General features: G+C 46.2%; 1 protein-coding gene across 1 annotated transcript in view; it reads right to left on the bottom strand.

Annotated features, from left to right (window-relative positions):
- The window catches only part of LOC134358575 (pleckstrin homology domain-containing family H member 1-like), a 203,394-nt gene that overhangs the window by 137,786 nt on the left and 39,250 nt on the right, over positions 1-26,358 (bottom strand). Inside the window, exons 3-5 of the mRNA XM_063071313.1 lie at positions 15,195-15,257; positions 2,593-2,742; positions 815-898 (exon numbers count right to left, since the gene is read on the bottom strand). Coding sequence (XP_062927383.1) covers positions 815-898; positions 2,593-2,742; positions 15,195-15,257 — 297 coding nt within the window. The remainder of the gene's footprint in view (positions 1-814; positions 899-2,592; positions 2,743-15,194; positions 15,258-26,358) is intronic.

A 26,358-nucleotide genomic window follows, 5' to 3' on the forward strand; every position in this document is an offset into this window, starting at 1 on the left:
ACTCTTTCCAGCTTAACGGCAATCTCCTACAACAGGAAGAGCACAACTGAATACAATAAATGTGGAGATGCAAGTGAACGTCACATCACAAGGCTCCTGTCTTGATCTTCAAGGCAGACAGCACAGGGGTGTGGTTAGAAGGAAGTCCGGCACAGATGGTCCAAGCCCGGCTGCAAAAGGAGGGTTGGGCACTGGGCTAGCAACCCCATCCCATAAAACCTAGCAACCCCATCCCATAAAATCTAGTGCTATAGAAATGCCAACAGAAGCTTCAAAGACCTCACCCTGGGAGAGGAAGAATCTTCGAGGAGTTACACCTTGAAAGACCAAGGACATGCCCAGGACAAACTCCTCTGGCGAGCTGCTGTTGGAGGCCTATGCCCCAGTAGTGACGGGCTTCAGTAGCGGTTAGAAGAGCCAGGCTTCTCGGCTCCAGCGGACCGGGTTCAACCTTGGCCTCTGCTGCAATCGGTGTGAATTATCCCTGTAACTACATTAGTCTCCCTCGGGAGCTCTGGTTCCCTCTCCCCCCCGCCCCCCCCATATTCCAGAGAAGTGCACGTTGGTAGGTTAATTGGCTGTTTTAAGTTGTGGTGGAATCTGGGAGAATTTGGGGGAATTGATGGCAATGTGAGAGAATTGGATCAGTGTAGGATTAGTGTGAATGGTCAGTACAGAGTTGATGGGCCGAATGATCTGTTTCCTTGCTGTTTGACACTAGTGGGTTCATTACATTGTGGGAGATTATTCTGTGTTTTTCAAGCATTGCAAAAATCACATCAAGGCTGCACCATGAGCCAAATCAGGGACTTACTTCTCTCAGCTTCAGCGTCACCCACTCCTTGATTCTGGCTGCCTTCTCTTCAATTATCTTCGCCTCCTGGCCCCTCAGTTTGTTCTGGGGGAAAAGGGAAATTAAAATCCAGAAGGAATTTCTCTTTATTGCGTTTGAATGATTTGTTGGAGCAGCAAACTGAGCTGTGAACAGATCAGATCACAGGCTGTTCAAACATTAAAATAACTAACAGCAGACACACCCAGACACTGCAAAAACATGCATTGCTGTTTGACAATCAGTAATGTTGAACATGATTCTCCGGTCATTGGGCATCAAGCACCAGATACTTGGAAAGGAAGCAGGCAAATGGCACAGTGTGCTCAGAGTCACAGCTCCAGCAACAATGGTTTGATTCTGACCTCCGGTACTATCTGTGTGGAGTTTGCACATTCTCCCTGTAATTGTTCTGCTCTCATTTCATTTTTTAACTCTTTTTATTGATACATAATCTCCTACAGCTTTAAAATGGTACAAGATTACAGCAAATTGATATACAATTAATAAAGCTGAAGAAAAAAAACTTGAAGGAAAAAAGAAATGAAGGAAAAAGAGAACCCCAACTACTAAAAGAAAAAAAACCAGTAACTGCAAGAGAAAGAAAAAGAAAAATGAAGAAAAAAAGAGAGAAAAAAACCATTAGGACCAACTCCCAGAGCAATAAGTCTTACAATTATATATATATATAAAAATGTGAATTGGCAGTTGATTTTTTTTCATAAATAAGAAAAATCATTAACTGTCAATTCACATTTATATAAAATAAGATTGGAAGGAAACTATATAAATTAATTCAAATTAAATGAGCAACACACTTTATCAAAGTTGCTGGTGAATGCAGCAGGCCAGGCAGCATCTCTAGGAAGAGGTACAGTCGACGTTTCAGGCCGAGACCCTTTGTCAGGAAGGGTCTCGGCCTGAAACGTCGACTGTACCTCTTCCTAGAGATGCTGCCTGGCCTGCTGCATTCACCAGCAACTTTGATAAAGTGTGTTGCTTGAATTTCCAGCATCTACAGAATTCCTCTTGTTTGCGTTTTCAAATTAAATGATATTGTTCTGGTCCCCTACCACATCCCAAAGGCATGTGGGTTGGTAAGCTAATCGGCTACCCTGGTGTCTAGCTAGACTTTGGCATGGGGGAAGGGCGAGGAGATGGGGAGAATAAAATGGGTTCTGTGTAAATAAATGCATGATGGGGTCAGTGCAGATTTGATGGGCCAAAGGGCCTGTTTTTGGAAGATTTTATTCTTGCCTCGGGCATGGAGTCAGGCAGCACAAAGGAAAATAGTGTAATGTCACAGCTGGGAACAGGTTGTCTGAGCCTAACGCCGAAGAGATGGATGGAGTGCTGCCTACAATATGTGAGACACGAGTCACTGCGCACTTCTAATCCAAAAGAGAAGGTTGTAGAAACGAGCCCCACACCAGACATTTGTGCAGAAGATTTTATCTCTGCAGTTCCGAGGAAGTGCTTCAATGGCTCTGTGGTTCAAGGAAAAAAAAGATCCCTTGAGACCTTTCCAAGGATGGGGCAAAGTTTTCAGGTAGCAAGCAAGAGAATGAAATTGAAGCCCTTGTCTGAGACACCCTCCATCAGTATAGTGAGTAAACCAAGTCAGTCCAACTTGGTAGAATTATAAAAAGAAACATTTTTTTCTTTAAAAAGATTGACAAGGTCTTTCCTTTACTCCAAAAAACTGAAGGATTGATTACAATTTATGGAGTTTGTCTCGGAAAGAAAACTTGCTAAGACACCTGCTTGTCCAACTGTTGTTCCAGCCTCTGAATCATGTCGTCCTTTTCCTGTAGTGTGTTGGTCACCTCATGGTACCTCCTGAGTAAACCATTCTCTGATTCGCTGGTGTGGATACTGGCTGCTTTCAGCTTCTCCCTCAAAGCCTGTACCTGGTGAGGTTCAAAAGAAAAGCACATTTTAGTGGAAGAATGCTGGCTTGCAGATGTCACAAGATACAACTTCATGTGAATGAAATGACCATGTCAGGTGAAACTATGGAAAACAAGGAAAGGACAAAGCCTAAAGACAAATAGCTGTAGGGACTCAGTGAGACAGGCAGCATCTACAGAGGGAAATGGACTACTGCTGCTTTGCGTTGAGATCCTTCATCTGAACCCTACTTTGGTTTAGACTTCTGGCAACTGAAACCTTACAATATAGAATTATTGAAGAGCGAAAGAATGCGAAGGGCTTGGAACTTTTTCCTCTTTTTTTTTTACCCCAAAGAAGAACATGGTAAACTGCTCACATCCACAATGATTAAGTATTTTGAATGGTTGGTGATGAAACACATGAGCTCCTGTCTGAGAAGCGACTTGGATCCACTCCAATTTATTTACCGTCACAACAGATCCTCAGGAGATGCCATCTCACTGGCTCTTCACTCAACCCTGCAACATCTGGACAGCAAAGATGCTCTTCATCAACTACAGCTTGGCATTCAACATAATCATCCCCTTAAAGCTGATCAATAAGCTTCAAGGCCTTGGCCTCAATACCTCAATTAGACACTCGATTTGCTCACTTGCAGATCCCAGTCAGTTTGGATCAGCAACAACTCCTCCACGATCACCATCAGCACAGGTGCACCTCAAGGCTGTGTGCTTAGCCCCCTGCTCTACTCACTTTATGTGGAACACAGTACAGTTCCAATGCCGTCTTTAAGTTTGCTGGCGACACACTGTTATTGGTCGAATCAAAGGTGGTGATGAATCAGCATATAGGAGAGAGGTTGAAAATCTGGCTGAGTGGTGTCACAACAACAACAACTTCTCACTCAATGTCGGCAAGTCCAAGGAGCTGATTATTGACTTCAGAAGGACACCAGAGGCCTACGGGCCAGTCCTCGTCGGGGAGTCAGAGGTGGAAAGGGACAGCAGATTTAAATTCCTTGGTGTTATCATTTCAGAGGATCTGCCCTGGGTCCAGCACATAATTGAAGTTACAAAGAAAGCACAGCAATGCCTCTATATCCTTTTAAGTTCGCAGAGATTCGGCATAATGTCTAAAACTTTGTCAAACTTCTGGAGGTGTATCATGCAGAGTATATCGACCTGTTGCATCACATCCTGTTGTAGAAACACCAATGCCCTTGAATGGAAAATCCTACAAAAAGTAGTGGATACAGCCCAGTCCATCAATGGCTAAAGCCCTCCCCACCATTGAGCACATCAACATGAAACCCTGTTGCAGGAAACCATCAAGGAACCCCACCACCCAGGACACACTCTCTTCTCACTACTGCCATCAGGAAGGTACAGGGACCTCAGGACCCACTCCACCAGGCTCAGAAACAATTAACCCCTCAGCCTTCAAGCTCTTGAACCAGAGGGAATAACTTCACTCACCTCATCACCCCTCTCCATCCTCCAAAGATCCCATTTCACCACGTCACAAAAGGATTTCACTACAATATCCTACCACCATTGCCCTGAGAGCAGATTATTTTATCAGTTTTGCTTTGTCATTGATGGGATGTCTTTGCACTTCTCTCATTGCACACTGGCTCAATGACCCAGATTCTCCACGGTCAATAAAGGATTTTGTTTTAAAAGGGCAGCAGAGGTTGATACACGCACAGTAAGATCCCCAGTGAGAGTGAGCGCATCATGTCTAAGTGCGGTAGCTTGGTCTGTGCAGCAACTCCCTAAACCCCGCAGTTTCAGCAGGAGAACAGCCCAGCTTCTCTCCCACTGATTCAGCTCTGTGTCCCCTGGTAGTTCAGGCATCAGGTGACCACGAGGGCCTACAAGATGTTGCGACACTAGACTCCCAAAGGCTCTACTGGGTGCGGTCTCCATGGCATAACCAGAGGCCTGGTGCACCATTCTATTCACAACACAGAAATTAGATATTGTAGCTGACAGTCCACCTCATTGTTTTAAGCTTCACTACCTCTCAACCCCGTCAGTAAACCTTTCCTCTACCTTCCCTTTCCACGGCTATCCATCTTCACGTAGAAGGACCAGTGATAATTTGTCAGATGCATCCTCTGTGGGAAAGGATTTCCTAATATAGACAGATTCAGCAGGGACCATTGTATACTGATTCCCCTTTTGTTTTGGGTGAATCAATCAGCAACAGCACATTCTCCACCTTTACCCAATCACAACCCTTTGTCAAGTCAGCATTTTTATCCACATCTGCCAACTCTTCTGGTCAGTCTTCGGCCCAGGGAAGGGGAACTAAAAGTTAGAAGGCTTGGGGGAAAGATTTAAAAGGGGAAAGAATTAAGATGATGAGGCAGGTACAATCACCACATTAACAATATTTGGATGCATGAATAGGAGCCAGGCTCAAACAAAAGGGGCTGGCTTGATGGACACCATGGTCAGCATGGACTGGATGGACTGAAGGGCCTGTTGCCATGCAGTATTAATCTATGGCATTCCCTTCAAGGAGAGAGCTCCAGCCTGTTTTTCTTTCCCTGATGTTTACAAGGGTAAAGCATCAGAGCAAAGGCATAAATGACCACCCAAGTTTGTTTAAAGTCTGCCATTAACATCGGCTAAACAAAGCCCACACTGGCAGGTAACCTGCAGCCGTCTATTCTCCCAAGGTCACAGTCCAAAATACCCCGAAAACTCCACCCACCCCCCAACACACACACACACACACAAAGAAAACAGACGATGGTAAATCTGTTTTGCAGACAATAATAGATCAAGGTAGGGGGGCCTCCCTGGTGTTGACACAATACCACCCTGTGGGGGCCGACTGCCAAAGACAGGTATTGACACTTAAGTCACACGAGTGTGGGAAAGCCACCTCCTTTACCATCCCCCGCCCTCTCACACACACACACACACACACACACACAGTCTCAATAATGGGCCAAGCTGCCCTTCTGACAACCCAGAGCGCAAACCCTCACAATTCTTTCTGTCATCCGTCCCCATGGATGATGAGGGGGTCACAAAGCTTTGAAGTTCCACTGGATGTCTTGGGGCCTGCTTTAAGTTCCGACTCTGGCTCCAGGAGGTATCCGACAAATAACTGGCTGGGTGGGTGGTGGAATGGGGATATATAGTGTGGGAATGCAAGCAAGTAACCTGGATCAGAAGTATAGTCTTGCCTGCATTGAGGATTTTGACAGTGTAAACATGGAGCCTCTGTGGATTCTCACTGATCTGCCTCTCACTCCAGTGCCATCAGAATCCCAAATTCGGATCTGATTTCCTCGAGAAGGATTTGAATGAGGGACACCCGCACCGCTTGGAAGGTTTCAGCCAGCGGGTGGCCTGAAAATAGAACAAGCTGCCAGAGGATATGGCTGGTACACTGACAATAGTCAAAATTCAGATCTATTATCAGAATATACCATTTACACACTTGAGATTTATCTTCTTGCAGGCACCCACAAAAAAAAACAGACTAACAAATATCGACTGTGCGAAAGAGGAGAAATCAAATAGTTGAAACAAGAAGGTGAGATGCAGATTCTCTGAAAGAGAGTCTACAGGCTGTGGAGTCAGCTGAGCAGTGGAGCGACTGAACTCAGTCCAGGATCCCAGTGGCTGTAAGGGCAACAACTGCTTCGAGCCTGGCGGCATGCGATCCAAGACTCCTGCACCTCTGGCCCGAAGGTACAGAGGGAAAAGTCACTGAACACCAGTTCATTTTCCACTCTCGGGACCTCAGTGTCTTAATCTGGCTCATCACTGTAATTGGCGACAGAGCAATAAACCCAAGCACCAGTTCATTTCCTGTCCTTGGCCCTCGCTGCAGTGTCCTCTCCCAGCAATGACCGTATGTATCTGCATTCTCGAGAGCCAACTTCACCGAATTCTTCAGGAGAAAGTAAATTTCTCAAAGGGAAATTACAGACTGCAGATGCTGTGACTGTAGTTCACCAGTATACCTGGCTTCACCTATCATCTTCCAGCTAGCCTCATTCCCCTCCCCTCCCACCTTTTCATTCAGGCGTCTTCCCCCCCCCCCCCCCGCTTTCAGTCCTGAAGAACGGTCTCAGCCTGAATCATCGACTATACTGGTTTCCACAGATGCTGCCTGACCTACCGAGTTCCTCCAGCAGTTTGTTTATTGCATGATGTATCTAGGAGCTTTGCGAGGTGCATCCAGGAGCTTTGTCAGTTACTCACAAGACATTGCCACGTGACCAATGCCATTTTGGACACCTGATGACGTGTTACATGACACTTTTTAGAGAGTTAAAAGTCACGTGGAGAGCTCAGTAACGCTTGGACAGGTATGTGGATAGGAAAGGTTTGGAGGGATAAAGGCCAAACTTGGGTAAATGCAACAAACTTAGATGGGCATCTTGGTCACCATGGACAAGATGGGCCAAAGGGCCTTTTTCCATGCTGCACGACTCTAATTGCAGGGCAGAGGAGGAGAATAGCCAATCAGCACTCTTTCAGGGCTAACCCTGCTCCATTTGGACCAATGGCCTCCATCCATCCGATCCAAGCAAACCGCCTCGAAATAAAGCATCCAGAACAAGGGGGGAAAGCATTCCTTTAGAAATGTTCTGCCTCATTTGCTTGTGTTGTTGTTAACCCCACTCCTGCATTCTCAGGGGTTTCAGGGGTTACCTACCTGGGACCCACGGACCCTCAGTTAATGGACCCTCAGTCCATTGGAGCTGGGAAGCCCTGATCAGGGTAACTCTGTATGGTGGAGATCGCAAAGTGAACGTGGGCCTCCCTTTGGGTTGCTAAACCTCTAGCAGTGAACCGGAGTCTCTATAGTTGAAAGTAAATCTCCAGGACACTACAAGCAAACTAGGAAAGAAGGAACACTACCAGAAGTTAAAAAAACATATATATCCTGAGTACTTGTTAGCTAGGAAATGAGAGGCACGAGAGGCCATTTGGTCGACAGCGAAGAACCGTTTAATTGGGAGCAGAAATGCTCAGTAGGTCAGGCAGCAGCTGTGGAAAGGGAATCAGAGTTAATGCTTCAGGTCTGGATCCATCAGAACTGGGTGAGAAAGAAACACAAGTTAGTTTTCAGTAGCAGAGGTGGTGGTGGGGCGGGGGGGGGGACATTAATTAATTCTCTTTCCACAAACGTTGCCTAACCTGCTGAATAATTCCAACATCTCCCACTTCTATTCCAGATTTCTAGCATCATTTGATTTTTATTTAATTGGGGAATGCTCCCAATTCACCTGGGAAGAGGAGGAACACCAGGAAAACGTGGCGGTTGACTGAGCTAACAGCGGGAGAGTGAAGGCAGGTCATATAAAGAAGCCAGTGACATATACAATCACAGGGGGCATTCCTAGCTGGTGGTCCAAGGATCCCTGAAGGTGTCCGTGCCTGTGGATAGGAAGAAGGCATACGAGATGCCTGCGTTCATTAGCTGGGCCATAAAATACAATTGCAGGGAGGTCTTGGTTCAACTTTACAAAACATTGATTAGGTGACCACTGGAGTATCATACATCACATTGTAGGAACAAGAAGACTGCACTGGAGAGGTTGCAGAGGAGATACACCGGGACGCTGCCAGGAATGGAATGTTTCAGTTACGAGAGACTGGATCGTCTGGGCTGGCTTTCTTTGGAGTAAGGAGGCTGAAGGAGCCTGAGAGGCATCCAATACCAGGAGAGGCATTGATAGGACAGACAGTAAGAAAGTGTTCCCCATAGCAGGTGTCCAAAAAAAAAGGACAAAGGTTTAAGGGACAAAAGATTTAGAGGTAAACCTGGTGAGATCCTTCCCCCCAGGTTGCAATCTAGAATGCACTGCCTGAGGAAAGAACTCTCAGAATTAAGCACAAATTCAAGCACTTGGTGCGTTGTCAACCAAGCCTTGGCAATTCAAGTGCTGGTATAAGATAGTCACAGGGACTTGGTGAGGTGAAGGGCCCGTTTAAGTGGAGTACTCACCAGTAGACTTGGCCATGACAGCTGGCCAGATGCTCCCACTAGGGACCATCTACAAACAACCTACCGACCTGCAAGTAGGATGTGGGAGGCAACAAGAGCATCCACGTGGTCAGAGCAAGAGCATGCCGACTCCACAAAATCAGCGTCAGAGGCCATGCCGAAACCGGGGTCACTGTAGCTCGCTGTGCTGATCTGGAGTTTCGTGCAATGAGAGCTGACTTTCATCAGCAGATCAGAGGGGAGGTGTTCTCCTGGACAGTCAGTTTATGATGGAGCGGGGTGAGAGGGGACAGCTCACAATTGTGTTCAGCAGCAACTCCTTTACACCAGGAGTTCCAAATTGACCCAGTGTTCCATTCATTAATCACATTGACGAATGAGATGGATTTTCTGAGGCTCAAGAGAAAACACAGGGTATGGGCAAGAGGTGGAGATGTTCCAACACGTTCTTTCAGGATGTCCTCAAGGGCCCCTAAGTTTCATTTTCTTCTCAGTCAGGGATTCCCAACCTTCTTCATGGCATGGACCAACTCCATTAAGCAAGGGGTCTGTGGACTCCAGCTTGGAAAACCGTTCAAAACTGAGGCTGATACGTGTGCAGAGATTGCACAGCTAACTAACAGGGTAGGGGAGAGAGAGGAAGGGAGATTGAGTGGTTCAGGAAGGGAATGAGAGATACACACACACACACACACACACAGACAAACGTGTTATATGTGCAAAGAGACTGGTAGAGTAAGGGGGGTATATTCAGGGTCAGAGGAGGGTGATCAATTAAGAAAGAGACCAGGCTAAGGAGGAATTCAAAAACAAGGGGGAGAATATTACACTTGCCATATGGAGTGTTGGGTTAGGGCTGCGATGGGTTAATGAGATGAGGGGAATTGATATAAAGGCTGTGCAAGTTTGCAACAATTGAAGTTTACGCAGAGGCCAAGAGACAGGAGAAGAGGAGGGGGTGCTTTAATGACTGCTGAGAGGGGAAGGGTTCTTTCTGCTTGGATGGGGTGGGTTGGAGGTGAGGAGAGATGGTGTAGGGCAGGCCCAGCTCATTAGTGCCAATAAAGCAGTTCTTTCTGGCGAAGCCTGCACTCCTTTCCTCGCCCCAGGACTGTTCCCAGGCGTGCCCATTGAAGCAAGCTAGTGAACCATGAAGCAGGGGATTCCGCTCGCTGGGGGTTTAATCATTTATCCGTTGCTGGGGAAGCTGTGGGAACCTTGCCCTGAGCTGGGCTCTGTCACCTAGGTAACGGCAGTCTGCTACAGAATCAGTACACGGCCTGACACCAGTCTCCAAATTACCACACTGGCCAAAGCAAGACCCACACAGCACCGACAACATAGGTATACCTTGCACACAGCCCAATAGAACATGTGGTTTACTTGCTTACTCACTGAAACAGGAGGGACTATTCAGCCCTCCAGATCCATGCTGGCTCTCAGCAGAGCAATCCCATCAGCCCCCACTCCATCTCTCCTTATTCCCCCTTAGCCCTGTAACTTACAGTCCCCACATTCTCAGCAACTCTCCTGTGGTTCATCTTTGCCACTGACACTCACACTGGCTGACTAGCCCACCGACCCTGCTCTTTGAGATGTGCATGGTGACGGAGAGAACAGGCAAACTCCGTGCAAACTGTACTGGTGATCAGGATGGAAGCTGGGTTGCTGAAAGTGAGAAGCCGCAGCACTACTGGCTGTGCCACTAAACACCACTCTGTACAGGGCTGTACCCACCAGCACTGGAGAGTTATAAGGCCACAGAGAGGCCGAACTGGTGGACCGGAAACCAAGGCTTGACAAGTCAATGCAGGGAAACGGCATGGTGTTACACGGGACACGTGAGCCCAGGATGCGGATCGACTCCCTGACAAACAGCCTACCTCTTCAACGGCTGATCTGCAGATAGAGGAGTGTGAAATAACAGGTTCCATAAAGCTCTTGATGATGAGACCCTGGCCCATAGCGAGTTGGCTCAGCCCCACTGAATAACAGTGAGAGGAACGCCCCTGGATCTGAGCACAAGATCAGGAGGAGGAAAAGTAATTCAGTCCCGATGCCCCAGACTATGTCTCTCAAGGGAACAAACTGCGAAGGGTTTACAAATTATGTGCGTGAAATGGAGGTTGTGGTAGGGTGGGGAAATGAGAATGTCACAGGTGAGAAGCAAGTTACTATGGACGAGCTTTAAGACTGGAACCTGCCTGTGCAGGTGGGGTTAGCAGACAGGATCAACAGCTGGTGTGAGCTGAGTAACCTGATGCACAGCGAGCAGAACCCCTTCCATTGCTACCAGCACATGGACAAGGGGGGACAGCTCATCGCACAGTGCCCTACTTCGAGCTGGTATTGTTTTAATGCTCTGTGCATTATGGAGAAAACCTTAGGCTTAATAATTCCTCCTTTCAACTCCAAAGAAACACTTCCATACTGTTAAACACAAGAAAAATGCTTCGCCCAGTTCTGGGCAGCTTAGCCTCTGGGACACAACCTTCAATTGCACCAGGACTTCTCTCAGCCCAAACCCTCCCAGATCAAACTCAAACTTAGACAAGTTACTGACAAACGCTGTGAAGTTTGTTCTTTTGCGGCAACAGTATGTTTAAAAAAATACTAAGTGACAATATTAAAAAATAAACAGTGGGAAAAGACAGCAAAATAGTGAGACAGTGTCCATGAGTTCATGGACTACTCGGAGACCTGATGGCGGTGAGGACGGAGCTGATCGTTAAAACGTTGGGTGTGGGTCTTCAGGCTCCTGTACCTCCTCCCTGACAGTAGTGATGAGAAGACGACATGTCCTGGATAATGAGGGTGCTTAATGATGGAGGCGAGCTTCTTGAGGGAGTACTTTTTGAAGATGTCCTCGATGGTGGGGAGGCTGCTGCCCACGATGGAGCCAGCTGAGTGCACGTTCTCTCCAGTGCCTTTTGATACTACGCATTGGAGCTTCCAGACCAGACAGTGGAAAGCTGTCCACAAAAAATCTATAGAAATTATACTTTATTGTCGCCAAACAATTGATACTAGAACATACAATCATCATCGTGATAGTTGATTCTGTGCTTCCCGCTCCCTGGATTACAAATCAATAGTAAATATTAAAATTTTAAATTATAAATCATAAATAGAAAATAGAAAAATGGAAAGTAAGGTAGTGCAAAAAAATCGAGATGCAGGTCTGGATAGTTGGAGGGTATGGTCCAGATCCGGGTCAGGATCCGTTCAGCAGTCTTATCACAGTTGGAAAGAAGCTGTTCCCAAATCTGCCCGTACGAGTCTTCAAGCTCCTGAACCTTCTCCCGGAGGGAAGAGGGACGAAAAGTGTGTTGGCTGGATGGGTCATGTCCTTGATTATCCTGGCAGCACTGCTCCGACAGCATGCAGTATAAAGTGAGTCCAAGGACGGAAGATTGGTTTGTGTGATGTGCCATGCCGTGTACACGATCTTCTGCAGCTTCTTCCGGTCTTGAACAGGACAACTTCCATACCAGGTTGTGATGCACTCTAGAAGAATGCTTTCTATGGTGCATCTATAAAAATTAGTGAGGGTTTTAGGGGATAGGCCAAATTTCTTTAGTTTTCTTAGGAAGTAAAGGCACTGGTGGGCCTTCTTGGCAGTGGACTCTGCTTGGTTGGACCAAGTCAGGTCATTTGTGATATTGACCCAGAGGAACTTAAAGCTTTTGACCTATTCCACTTGCGCACCACCGATGTAAATTGGGTCGTGTGGTCCGCTACTCCTTCTGAAATCAACAACCAATTCCTTTGTCTTACTGACATTGAGGGATAGGTTATTGTCTTCGCACCATGCCACCAGGTTCTTAATTTCCTCTCTGTACTCAAACTCATCATTACCTGAGATACGGCCTACAATTGTTGTGTCACCAGCAAACTTATGTATTGAGTTCGATGGAAACTTGGCTACACAATCATGGGTGTACAGTGAGTACACAGCCTTGTGGGGCACCGGTGCTCAGAGTGATTGTAGAGGAGAGCTTGTCCCCTATTTTTACAGCCTGGGTCCTGTCTGTGATGAAGTTGAAGATTCAGCTGCAGATCTGAGTGCTAAGACCCAGGTTCCGGAGCTTAGGAATCAGTTTATTTGAAATGATGGTATTAAACATTCAGTGAAATACCAAATCTCCTCAAACTCTGAATAAAGTATAACTGCTGGCAAGCCTTCTTTGTAATTGCATTAACAGATTGGGCCCAGGATTGACCCTCTAAGGTGGGGGTCCCCAACCTTTATCGCACTGCGGACCGGCCGATCGGGGGGCCGGGGGGTGGTGGTGGTAGGGTTGCCAACGAACAAGAGTAGCAGTCATATACGTTGGGTTTACCCGGAGAAAGACTACAATGACCATGAAGCCTTGTGCGGGAACCAGTGTGCATGCGTGATTTGCACGTGTGTGCGTGCCGATTTCCTTCTACAAATCGTTTTTGGCGATTCTGTTCGGGGGGGAGGAGTGTTAATCACGAACGCAATATAGGTACTAAGTGGCTAATACACTCAATTTCGTTTTTAAAAGTGTTTATCTAACAATTTAATATTAAACACACAGCGCATTTTTTCTTCACATTAATATAGTGATAAGTCAATTATCAGGGGAGGACAGGGGAGCTTGAAGTAAGTGTTGAACGAACTTCCAGTAGAAGTGGTAGAGGCAGGTTCGATATTATCATTTAAAGAAAAATTGGATAGGTATATGGACAGGAAAGGAATGGAGGGTTATGGGCTGAGTGCAGGTCGGTGGGACTAGGTGAGAGTAGCGTTCGGCACAGACTAGAAGGGGAGAGATGGCCTGTTTCCGTGCTGTAATTGTTATATGGTTATATAAGTCAATAGCATCATACCATTTAAAGTAACGCTTGGATTTTAAACACACAGCACATATTTTCCCCATATGAACATATAAAATCATTGCAACACACCAATATCGCTGAATCAGTGGGAGCCCTGGGCTTGTTTCCCTGCAACAAGACTGTCCTATTGAGGGGTGATGGGAGACAGCGATACTCGAAGGGGGTTCCTTATGTCCAGTCTATTCCGCAATTTAGTTTTCGTTGCATTCATTGCAGAGATATGTTGGAAATGGAAGCAACGTTTTCAATGCTTTCGTGGCTATCTCAGGATATTCAGCCTTGACTTTGATCCAGAATGCTGGCAGAGATGTTATGTCAAACATGCTTTTCAGCCCGCCGTCATTTGCAAGCTCGAGGAGTTGATCTCCTTCCTGCGCTGACATGGATGACGCATGCGTAATGATCTCGCTGTGCGTTCAAGTTCAATAGTGAGCGTGACAGGGAATGAGGAAAGGTGCAGCTGACTCATATTGCCGAATCACATCGTTTCCTCACGGCCCGGTGGTTGGGGACCGCTGCTCTAAGGTGTTGACACCTAGAACTTAAAGTACCCCTCAATAAGCACTAATTTGTGTGTTCCTCCAACTTCCCCTTCCTGAAGTCCACAATCAATCCCTTGACCTTACTGACGTTGTGTGCAAGATTGTTGTGTCAACACTCAACGAGCTGATCTGTCTCGCTCCTGTACGTCTCCTTGTCATCATCTGAGGTTCTGCAGGTAACAGTTGTATCATTGGCAAATTTACAGATGGTGTTTGAACTGTGCCAGGTTACTGTCATAAACATAGAGCGTAGAGCAGTGGGCTAAGCACACATCGTTGGGGTGTGCCTGTGTTGATAAGACAGCGAGGAGGAAATACTATTTTCAATCCAAAGTCAACACTAGTGCAACACCCAAAACTCACTTCCGGTGAGACCTCCAGTTTTGCTGGTCTGAAGTGTGACTCCATCATCTACTGAAGAGCCAGGTTTTATGATTCCAATGCTCCCCAAAATGGCACACTTTGAAGGACCAAAACTCAAACTGTGGTCTCTGTCCTCACTGATGGGCAACCTCCCATGACCTCTGCCCTCAGGTCATGGCAATTCTCAGCTTATGGACCCCAGGATCATTTCATTGTGCAGATATGGGCGAGTAAAGTGGTGGCTATTTAACTCCATATACAAGGTAAGGGGACCATCAACCTTTCCTTCACACCATAGAGAATACTGCTGCCTGCACTGCAGACTTCCTCCAAGACTGTCCTCGTGTTATATTACTCTCTGCAGAAATCAGCTTGGAAATCCCCCGTCAGGAGCCCTGGCCGAATGTCTTAGAAGGTTTCGGTGTCCCTTTCACAGAGGACAGGTCTCCTGTTGGCACAAGGTCTTCACTGGCCTGACCAGGATCTACTAGTCCCCTGGTAGCCCCCTTTCCCCACACTCTCCCCAGTATCCATTCACTAGGCAGCAGCAGCACTCTCTAGGAGATGGAAGAGTGCTGGTTGTAATGTGCAATGCCCCTTTGATGTCACAGCTATAATGGAAATCCAGATAGTACGATGTTACAAAGGGAAACTCAGTGGAGTAGTCTAGAACCTCACAACAGAAGACCAGGACACGGGGTGACGTAAAAGCCTACCTGTTTCTCTGCGGTCTCAGCCCGCTGGTCTGCCTCTATCACTCTTTGTTCCAGCTCCTGCATCTGCAACGAGGATAGCAAGCAAGAATTAAGCAAAGTCCCAAGTAACACAAGGAGAGGCTCTTTACACAGTGTGGTTCCTCTTCTATCAAGAGTTCACCCTAGCGAAGGGAAGCCCAAGTACACAAGATTAGGAGAGGCATAGATATGTTAAATAGTCAATATCTTTTCCCCACGGTAGGAGAATCAAAAACAAGAGGGAATGGCTTTTAAGATGAACTCTCGCTCTCCCAGTTGACCTTGTCATATCACTTCCACTTTGTCTCCCTGCACTGCACTTTCTCTGTGACAAACACTCTATTCTGCATTCTACTAGCTCGATGTACGTTCGTACGGCATGATCTGTCTGAATGACATGCAAAACAAGAAGCTTAACAGTGCACTGCAGTCTCGGTCTCGGTGCAATAATAAACCAATCCCAAGGAAGGAGTTTCAAAGGGGAGCAGAGGATGGACGCACACTTAGGTAGGAAAGACACTGAAGAATATGGTGCTAATACTGGCAAATGGCATTTGTGTAGTTGGTAAAAAGGCTGACAAGGACCTAGCGGGACAAAGGGCCCATTTCTATGCTGTTTCACTGTATGAGACTACAACTTTAACACAGCTCTCTTACCAAACACAGAACTCCACTGGGAATAGTTAGACTCTCATTGTGAGCCCCAACCTGTAATCCACAAGCAGGCGCTGGCCCGAGCCAGGCCTGGTGAGACACTTCTTCAAACACATTACTTATCGAAATCCTGGGCCTTGGTACTGACTTCAGCCCTGGCCTGAGCAAGGAAGGTATTGAAGTGAATCAGGCTTGTTGAGAGTCTGGAGAGGTCGAAATGGCTGCTATTTCTTCAAAGAGCCAGCAAGGAAGGAAGGTAGGCCCCACAACAGTTACGCCTCGCATTTTCCAACTCTCCCTCCTCCCCCATTACTCTCCTCCTTCATTTAAATCTCTTTGAAACCTTTCACGTTTCTTGGGGCCACAACCACTTCCTGCCGGGATAGGATACAGCACGAGGTAACCCGTCTGTCATATTGGTAATTTAGTGGGCTAGGCACACTTCGAAGCCTGTTTTTCCTTGTTCAGAACTGATATGATGGGCTGAATGGTCTCAATCTCTGCCACTTCATTCAGTCTGCTGGCAGTCAGCACCATCCCAACAACTCTGCTCCTCAACACTCTGCCCTCCAGTAGAAGAGCTGACGGCCTCTCCAGAGAAGCGAGTACAATGTCCAACCCGGACTTCAATGGGGGTGTGGCCTTGTGGCTCTTGGACAGAGTGCAGAAGATGCCAGCTGGATCGGAGGACACATGCAACAAGGAGAGATCAGACAGCTGGTGTTGTTTTCTTTGGAGTGGGGTGAAAGCTGAGGGAAGACCTGATTGAAGTTCTTATAAGCTTCTGAGAGGCGTGGATAGAGGGCCGACATCTTTACCCCACAGCTGAAATGTCTAATAGTTGAGGGCATGTGCTTAAGGTGAGAGGGGCAAGTTCAAAGAAAATGTTCAGAGCTGGTTTTTATACAGAGTCATAGATGCTTGAATGAACTGCCAGGGATGGTAGGGGAGGCAAATATGCTAGAGGCATTAAAGAGGCTCTCGGGTGCATGAATATGAAAAATTTAATTACTGATTAGTAAGCCACAGCATCATGGGCGAGGTTCCTGTGCTCTGCTATTTTATGTTCTACCTGACCTCATTTCCAAGCTAGCAAACCTTTCTTGATGGTGCTTCTCATTAAATATTCATCCTGACCAACACTGGATGTGGGAATACAGAACCACAAATCCTTGAAAAAAATGGAGTCAGTTAGATAGGGTTGTAAAGATTTTTTTGTTTAAACCACATTGGCCTCCATAAATGAAGGCACTGAGTACAGGAGCTGGGAAGTTATTTTGAAGTTGTGTAAGACATTGGTGTAGCCTAATTTGGAGTATTGTGTGCAGCTTTGGTCACCTACCTACAGGAGAGATGTCAATGAGCTTGAAAGAGTGCAGAGAAAATTTATAAGGAGTTCTGGGATCTTGAGGACGTGAGTTATAGGCAAAGCTTGCCTCGGTTAGAACTTTAGTCCCTGGAGCCTAAGAGAATGAGGGGAGATTTTATGGAGGTGTACAAAATTATGAGGGTTTTAGATAAGGCAAAAAGATAAATGTTAGCAGGCTTTTTCCCCTGAGGTTGGGTGAGACTAGAACTAGAGGTCATGGTTAAGGGTGAAATATTTAAAAAGAACATGATAGGGAATTTCTTCACGCAGGAGGAAGTGGTAGATGCGGGTTCAATTGCAACATTTAAGAAAAGTTTGGGAGGGGTATGGAAGGCTATGGTCTGGGTGTGGGTAGATGGAACTAGACAGAAGCAAATTTACCATGGGCTAATCACAAACAAGAGAAAATCTGCAGATGCTGGAAATCCAAGCAACACATACAAAATTCTGAAGGAACTCAGCAGGCCAGGCAGCATCTTTGGAAAAGAGTACAGTCGACGTTTCAGGCCGTAGATGCTGCCTGGCCTGCTGAGCTCCTCCAGCATTTAGTGTGTGTTGCTTGGCATGGACTAAATGGACTGTATGTAGTGCTCCAACACTCTATAACAACCATGAACTAGAGAATTAAGTCAATGATGCAACAGCTTGGCCACAGATTACACCTCAAGGAGTAGGTATCAGGGGTGGGTACAAAAGAGACTGCAGATGCTGGAATCTGGATTGATACAGAAATTGCTGGCGGAACTCAGCAGTCAGGCGGAATCAATGGAGAGAAATAGGCAGTCAGCGTTTCGGATCAACGTCCAGATAAATGGTCCCGACCTGAAATGCCAACTGTCCATTTCCCTCAGTATATGCTGCCAAACCCGCCGAGTTCCTCCAGCATTTTGTATGTTGCTTCAGCATCCTCGGACTACTTCAGGTGTGGAGCGGCACTACAGAAATACACTTCCAGGAGGACCACAACCTTAGGCCACAAGACCATAAGACACAGGAGCAGAATGAGACCATTTGGCCCATCGAATCTGCTCTGCCATTTCATCATGGCTGATCCAATTTTCCTCCCAGCCCCAATCTCCTGCCTTCTCCCTGTATCCCTTCAATCCCTGACCAATCACGAATCAATCAACCTCTGCCTTGAACATACATAAACGTTTGGCCTTCACAGTTGCCGGTGGCAAAGGACACCCGTCTATTCTGAGGCTGTATCCTTTGGTCTTAGACTCTCCCACCACAGGAACATCCTCTCCAAATCCACTATCAAGGCATTTCACAATTTGACATGGTTCAATGAAGTCACCCCTCATTCTTCTGAATTCTCGTGAATACAAGCCCAGAGCCATCAAACGCTCTTCATATAACAAGCCGTTCAATCCCAGAATCATTTTCGTGAACACGAGGAAATCTGCAGATGCTGGAAATTCAAGCAACACACATAAAAATTGCTGGTAAACGCAGCAGGCCAGGCAGCATCTATAGGAAGAGGTACAGTTGACGTTTCAGGCCGAGACCCTTCATCAGGACTAACTGAAAGGAGAGATAGAATGAGATTTGAAAGTGGGAGGGAGAGGGGAAGATCCGAAATGATAGGAGAAGACAGGACCCTCTCCAGTTTCAGCACATTCTTTCTAAGGGGCCCAAAACTGTTCACAATTCTTCAAGTGAGGCTTCACTAATGCTTTATAAAGTCTCAACATTAGATCCTTGCTTTTAAATCCTATTCCTCTTGAAATGAATGTTGACATTGCATTTGCCTTCCTCACCACAGGCTCAATCTGCAAATTAATGTTTAGGAATCCTGCACAAGGGCTCCCAAGACCCTTTGCACCTCAGATTTTTGAATTTTCTCTCCATTTAGAAAATAGTCAACCCTTTCATTTCTTCTACCAAAGTGCAAGTCCATCTGTAGCCCCTCTACTTCCTCAAAACTACCTACACCTCCATGTCTTTCTATCATCTGCAAACTTTGCAAGAAAGCCATCAATTCCATCATCCAAATCACTGACATATAACAAAAAGAATTGGTTCCAGTTGGACTACTGTGGAACACCACTAGTCACCGGCAGCCAGCCAGAAAAGGCTCCCTTTATTCCCACTTTTTGCTTCCTGCCAATCAGCCACTGCTTTATCCATACTAGAAACTTTTCAGTAAGATGGGCTCGTAGCTTGTTAAGCAGCCTCATGTGCGACACCTTGTCAAAGGCCTTCTGAACATCCAAGTACACCCTATATCCACCGATTCTTCTTTGTCTATCCAGCTTGTTATTTCTTCAAAGAATTCCAACAGATTTGTCAGGCAAGATTTTCCCTTGAGGAAACCATACTGATTGCAGCCTATTTTATCGTGTGCCTCCAAGTACCCTGAGACCTCATCCTTAATAATCAACTCCAACATCTTCCCAACCACTAAGGTCAGACTAACTGGCCTATAGTTTCCTTCCTTCAGCCTCTCTCCCTTCTTGAAGAGTGGAGTGACATTTGTAGTTTTCCAGTCCTCCAGAACCATTCCAGAATCTAGTGATTCTTGGAAGATCATTACCAATGCCTCTACAATCTCTTCAGCCACCTCTTTCAGAACCCTGAGTCACACCATCCAGTTCAGGTGACTTATCTGCCTTCAGACCTTTCAGTTTCCCCAAGAACCTTCTCTCTAGTAATGGTAACTTCACACACTTCATGACCCCGAACTTCCACCATACTGCTAGTGTCTTCCACAGTGAAGATTGATGCAAAATACTTATTCAGTTAATCTACTATTTTGTTGTCCCCATTACTACTTCTAGCAATGTCATGGTTTGGAGGCTTTCATGCCTCAGTGACCCGGAGAGCTACGTTGGCTGGAGATACGGCTTTGTGCTTTGGCTCTTTGTAGGGTCACTCATGCCAAACAGGTCAAAGGGTAGAGGCCAGACCGGTGGTCCACTGGTCCTCCACATTCGGGGGTTCAGCTCAGGGCTAACAACCCTGACTGGTCTAACAAAACTGTTACAGAAACCGCAATGAAGAATCCTTCTACATCCGAGTGCAACGGTATTCCTGAGTCTCCACCCGGGATTTGCATGTCTGACAGGAGTGGAAAGCTGACGTGATGAAGGAAGCCCTGAACACTGCCAGAGATGAAGCACCTTCAGCACTGCCCTAATGGACAGTGGTGTAACAAGCAGCTCAGCCAGTCTAAAGCAGAGATCTGAACAAGGGTATGGCTACACACATCAAAATTGCTGGTGAGCGCAGCAGGCCAGGCAGCATCTCTAGGAAGAGGTACAGTCGACGTTTCGGGCCAAAACCCTTCGTCAGGACTAACTGAAAGAAGAGCTAGTAGGAATTTGAAAGTGGGAGGCGGAGGGGAAGATCCAAAATGATAGGAGAAGACAGGAGGGGGGGGGATGGAGCCAAGAGCTGGACAGGTGATTGGCAAAGGGGATATGAGAGGATCATGGGACAGGAGGCCCAGGGAGAAGGAAAGGGGGGGGGACCAGAGGATGGGTAAGGGGTATAGTCAGAGGGACAGAGAGAGAAAAAGGAGAGTGAGAGAAAGAATGTGTGTATAAAAATAAATAACGGATGAGGTACGAGGAGGAGGTGGGGCATTAGCGGAAATTAGAGAAGTCGATGTTCATGCCATCAGGTTGGAGGCTACCCAGACGGAATATAAGTTGTTATTCCTCCAACCTGAGTGTGGCTTCATCTTTACAGTAGAGGAGGCCGTGGATAGACATGTCAGAATGGGAATGGGACGTGGAATTAAAATGTGTGGCCATTGGGAGATCCTGCTTTCTCTGGCGGACAGAGCGTAGGTGTTCAGCAAAATGATCTCCCAGTCTGCGTCGGGTCTCGCCAATATATAGAAGGCTGTTATCAAAACTGCTGGCACGCAGCTGGTGCATAATTGTAGACTACAGCCCCAGCTTTCATCCTAAACATGTTCAGAGTGGAAGGGAAACAGTTGAAATCTTTTACGGTGATTCACTTAGAAAGAAGAGAGAAAACACACACACATGCCAGACAATGGGAAAGCATGAAAGTCTCAGGTTTCATCCATCACCTGTTAGATGTGTGTTAAGTGATTACACAGCTTGTTTGAACCAACCGGTGACTCTCTCACCCCTCCACCCCACCTCCTATTGAGGCCAGACAGCTTCTGGGGAAGTTGTTAAAGACAGAGCAGGTTTCTCTGTTGTTACTGGGCCTTTGAAGATGTGGGTGGCTGAAGGAGGGATTATATAGTAAACAGGGAGAAGACTTAGGAACATGAGCCCCCTTCTCCAGGAAGCTCAATTACCTTCCCATCTGTTTTAAGAATAAGTTAAGCGTCTCAATTAAAAACCCAGCTGTCAGTTCACAACCTCTGGAGCCGAAATTGCATTAGCTGGAAAGTCGCTCCCCCCATCCACACTCTAGCTGAGAGTTAGTTCTGTGCACTCCCATTCTGTCCCATACAGCCTCCCCTTTAGGGTATTCCCATGCAACAGGATGGGCTGATTGTTACAACTGCACCCCTGACGCCATGACTGGAGTACTGGGCACACTTCTGATCCCATCAGCTAGTGCAGAAGCAGTCTGGAATTCAACAGGCTATTTGCCGGGATGAGGGATTCCCAGTCAAGGGCTGAGAAAGTTGGACCTACAGTGGCCTTATTGAAACATATGTCAATTAGTTTATTGTTGTCACCTGTACCAAGATACAGTGAAAAACAGTATTGCAAGCTATGTGTACAGATCATTACAACGCTTTAGTGCACCGAGGGTGTAGAAAGGAAAAACAGTAACAGATTGCAGAAAAGAGTGCAACAGTTACAGAGAAAGTGCAGTGCAGGCTGAGGTCAACCATCCAGCTCATCGTACCAGGTATTGTTCAACAGTCCTACAAGACCGTAAGACATATGAGCAGAATTAGGCCATTCAGCCCATCGAGTCTGCTCTGCCATTTAATCTGCTCTGCTCTGATTTATTTGCTCTCTCAACCCCATCTCCAGACTTCTCCCTGTAACCTTTGACACCCTGACTAATCAAGAACCCATGAATCTCTGCTTTAAATATACTCAATAACTTGCCCTCCACAGCCAACTGTGTTAATGAATTCCACAGATTCACCATTCTCTGAGTAACGAAAGTCCTCCTCATCTCCATTCTAAAGGGACGTCCTACTATTCTGAGCTGTGCTCTCTGGTCTGAGACTCTCATACTTTTGAAAACATTTTCTCCACACCTATGACCTAGGTAGAGTGGGTGAGGAGAGGATTATCTACTTAGAGCAGATAATGTGGATTTCCTGGTGAATCTGTGGAATTCATTGCCACAGGTGGCTACCTAAGTCCCTTTCACCTTGGATATCTGAATTTTTTGGCTGTTTAGAAAATAGTCTATGCTCTTGTCCCTTTTACTAAAGTGCATGACACCATATTCCATCTGCCACTTCTTTGTCCATTCTCCAAATCTATCTAAGTTCTTCTACAGTCTTCCTGCTTTGTCAGCATTACTTGCCCCTCCACCTATCTACATATTGTCTGCAAACTTGACCACAAAGTCATAAACTCCATCATCCAAATCATTGACATCTAACGTAAAAAGCAGTCCCAATACCAGCCCGAGGAACAAAACTTGTCACCAGCAGCCAATCTGAAAAGGATCCCTTATTTGCCCTCTGCCTCCTGCAACTAAGCAAGTGGTTAATATAATCTAGTATCATTCCTGCAATGCCATGGTTCTCACCTTGTTAAGAAGCTTTATGTACATCACCTTGCCAAAGGCCTTCTGAAAATCCAAGTACACAACATCCACTGATTCTCCTTTGTCTATCCTGCTTGTTAGTTCTTCAGAGAATTCCAACAGATTTGTCAGGCAAGGTTAAGGAAACCATGCTGACTTTGGCCTATTTCATCATGTGCCTTTAACTACTCTGAGACCTCATCCTTGATAATCAGCTCCAACATCTTCTGAACCACTGGGGTCAGGTTAACTGTCCGACAACCTCCCCTCCTTCCTTTCGTCTCTCCCTTCTTGAAGAGTGGAGTGACATTTCCAATTTTCTAGTCCTCCAAAACAATGCCAGAATCTAGTGATTCCTGAAGATCGTTACTAATGAGTCCATAATCTCCTCAGCTACCTCCTTCAGAACACTAGGGTGTAGTCCATCATGTCCAGGTGACCTACCTATCAGCTTCCCAAGCAATTTCTCCTTAGTAATAGCAACCGCTCTCGCTTCTGCGAGAGCAACAATCTCCAACTTCCGGGATACTGCTAGAGTCTTCCACAGTGAAGACTAATGCAAAATACTTATTTAGTTCATCTGCCATTCCCATGTTCCCGATTAGTACCTCTCCAGCGTCACTTTCCAGTCATCCGATATCTACTCTCACCTCTCTTGCCCTCTATATATCTGAAAAAACCCTCAGCACCCTCCTTGATATCATTGGCCAGCTTACATTCATATTTCCCCCTTATGGCTTTTTTAGTTGCCTTCTGTTCATTTTTAAAATCTTCCCAATCCTTTAATTTCTTATTAATTTTTGCTCTACTACATGCTCTCTCGTTGGCTTTTATGCTGCTTTTGACTTTTCTTGTCAGCCATGGTTGTGTCATCCTGCCTTTAGAATACTGGTTCTTTTTTGGGATGTATCTATCCTGTGCCTTCCAAATTTTCTCCCAGTAACTCCAGCCATTGCTATCCTGCCATCATCCCTGTCAGTGTTCCCTTCTGACCAATGTTGGCCAACTCCTCTCCCATGCCCCTGTAATTCCCTTTACTCTACTGTAATACTGATACATCTGACTTTAGCTTCGCCCTCTCAAATTGCAGGGTGAAGTCTATCATATCATGATAAAGCCTTTCTAGGTGTTCCTTCACCTTAAGCTCCCTGATCAAATCTAGTTCACTACATAACACCCAGTCCAGAAGAGACTTTCCCCTAGTGGGTTCAACCACAAGCTGCTCTAAAAGCCATCTTGTAGACATTCTACAAATTCTCTCTCTTGGGATCCATCCTCTATGAACATACTGAAATCCCTCATGATGATTGTAACATTGCCCTTTTTGCATGCCTTTTCTGTCTCCTGTTGCAATTTGTAGCCCAATCTTGGCTACTGTTTGGAGGCCTACATACAATTCCTAACAAGGTCGTTTTAACCCTTGCAGATTCTTAACTCTACCTACAAGGACTCTACAGCTTCCGATCCTATGTCACCTCTTTCTGAAGACATGATTTCATTATTTTGTTTTAAACCAAAAGAGCCACCCCACCCCCTCTGCCAACCTGCCTGTCCTTTTGACACAATCCATATCCTTAGATGTTAAGCTCAGAACTACTTTCTTCTTTCAGCCATAACTCAGAGATGACCATCTTTCAAGAGGGTGAAGCCTCAAAAGGCATCATGCCCTGGTATACCTGGTAGGGCACTGAAAACCTGTGCCAACCAGGTGGGAGGAGTGTTCAAGGACATCTTCAAACTCTCACTACTGCAGTCAGAGGTTTCCACCTGCTTCAAAAGGGCAATAATCATATCAGTGCCCAAGAAGAGCAGAGTGAGCGGCTTCAATGACTATCACCCAGTTGCACTCACATCACCGTGATGAAGTGCCATGGCCAGAATCAGCTCTTGCCTGAGCAAGGGCCTGGACCCACTTCAATTTGACTATCACCATAACGGGTCTATAGGGATGCAATCTCACTAGCTCTCCACTTGGCCTTGGATTACCTGGTCAATAGTAATACCTACATTAGGCTGCTGTTTATTGATTACAACTCAGGGATCAACACCATCATACCCTCAGTTCCAATCAACAAGCTTCAGAGGCCTCTGTACCTCCCTCTGAAACTGGATCCTAGACTTCCTCTTGGGAGTCCACAATCTGTGCGGATCAGAAATAACATTTCATCCTCACTGACAATCAACATTGGTGCACCTCAAGGATGTGTGCTTAGCCCACTGCTCTACTCTCTCTATACCCACAACTGTGTGGCTAGGCAGAGCTCAAACACCATTCTATAAATTTGCCGATGGTACAACTACTGTTGGCAGAATTTCAGAAGGTGATGAGAAGGCGTACAAAAGCAAGATAGCTCAGCAGGTTGAGTGGTGTCGCAATTAACAACCTCACACTCAACACCAGTAAGACCAAGGAATTCAAAAAGGGGAAGTCGACAGAACACATACCTGTCCTCATCGAGGGATCAGAAGTGGAACGGATGAGCAGTTTCAAGTTCCTGGGTGTCAGCATCTCTGAGGATCTATCCTGGGCCCGACACGTTGATGCAGCTACGAAGAACTCATGATAGTTGCTATGTTTCTTTTCGGAGTTTGAGGGTACTTGGTATGTCACCAAAGACTCTTACAAATTTCTACAGGTATACTGTGGAGAACATTCTAACTGGTTATATCATCGTCTGGCATGGAGGGGCCACTGCACAGGATCGGAAAAAAACTGCAGGAAGTTGTAAACTCAGCCAGCTCCACAATGGACATTAGCCTCCCTAGCATTGAGAACATCTTCAAAAGGTGACACCTCAAAAAGGCGGCATTAATCACCAAGGACTCCCATCTCCCAGGACAAACCCTATTCTCATTGCTGCCATCGAGGTGCAGCCACAGGAGCCTAAAGACACACACTCGTTGTTTCAGGACCAGCTTCTTCCCCTCCACCATCAGATTTCTGAATGGACAATAAACTCATATACACTACCTCAATATTCCTCCCCCTCTTTTTGCACTACATATTTAAGTTAAATACCTATTTCTTATTATAATTTATAGTTTTTTTTATTACGTAGGGGATTCGCAGCCCATTCTTTAGCCAGAGCCTTCAGCAATTTGGGCATCGAGGGAGAGAGGAAGAGGAGAGCCATCCGTAGTACCACCGATGCAGCACAGAGGGCCTCAAGATGGCTGTGGCTCAAAAGAGGGGAGCCATGAAGTCATAAGTAGCTAGCCATCTGGACACAAGCTGGGGTCTGATCAGCCCCGGCTGGGTCACCTGGAGGAGGTTGTATGATGTTGAAAGACCTGAAACACCCGATGATTCCAGGAACATCACTGAAGATGTGTCCAGAGGCATCAGTAGAGGTATGTACACAGCGTGCATTGCACTTTACTGCTGCTGCAAAACAACAAACTTCACGACATATG

The sequence above is a fragment of the Mobula hypostoma genome, chromosome 1, assembly GCF_963921235.1.
Source record: "Mobula hypostoma chromosome 1, sMobHyp1.1, whole genome shotgun sequence".
Lineage (NCBI taxonomy): Eukaryota > Metazoa > Chordata > Chondrichthyes > Myliobatiformes > Myliobatidae > Mobula > Mobula hypostoma.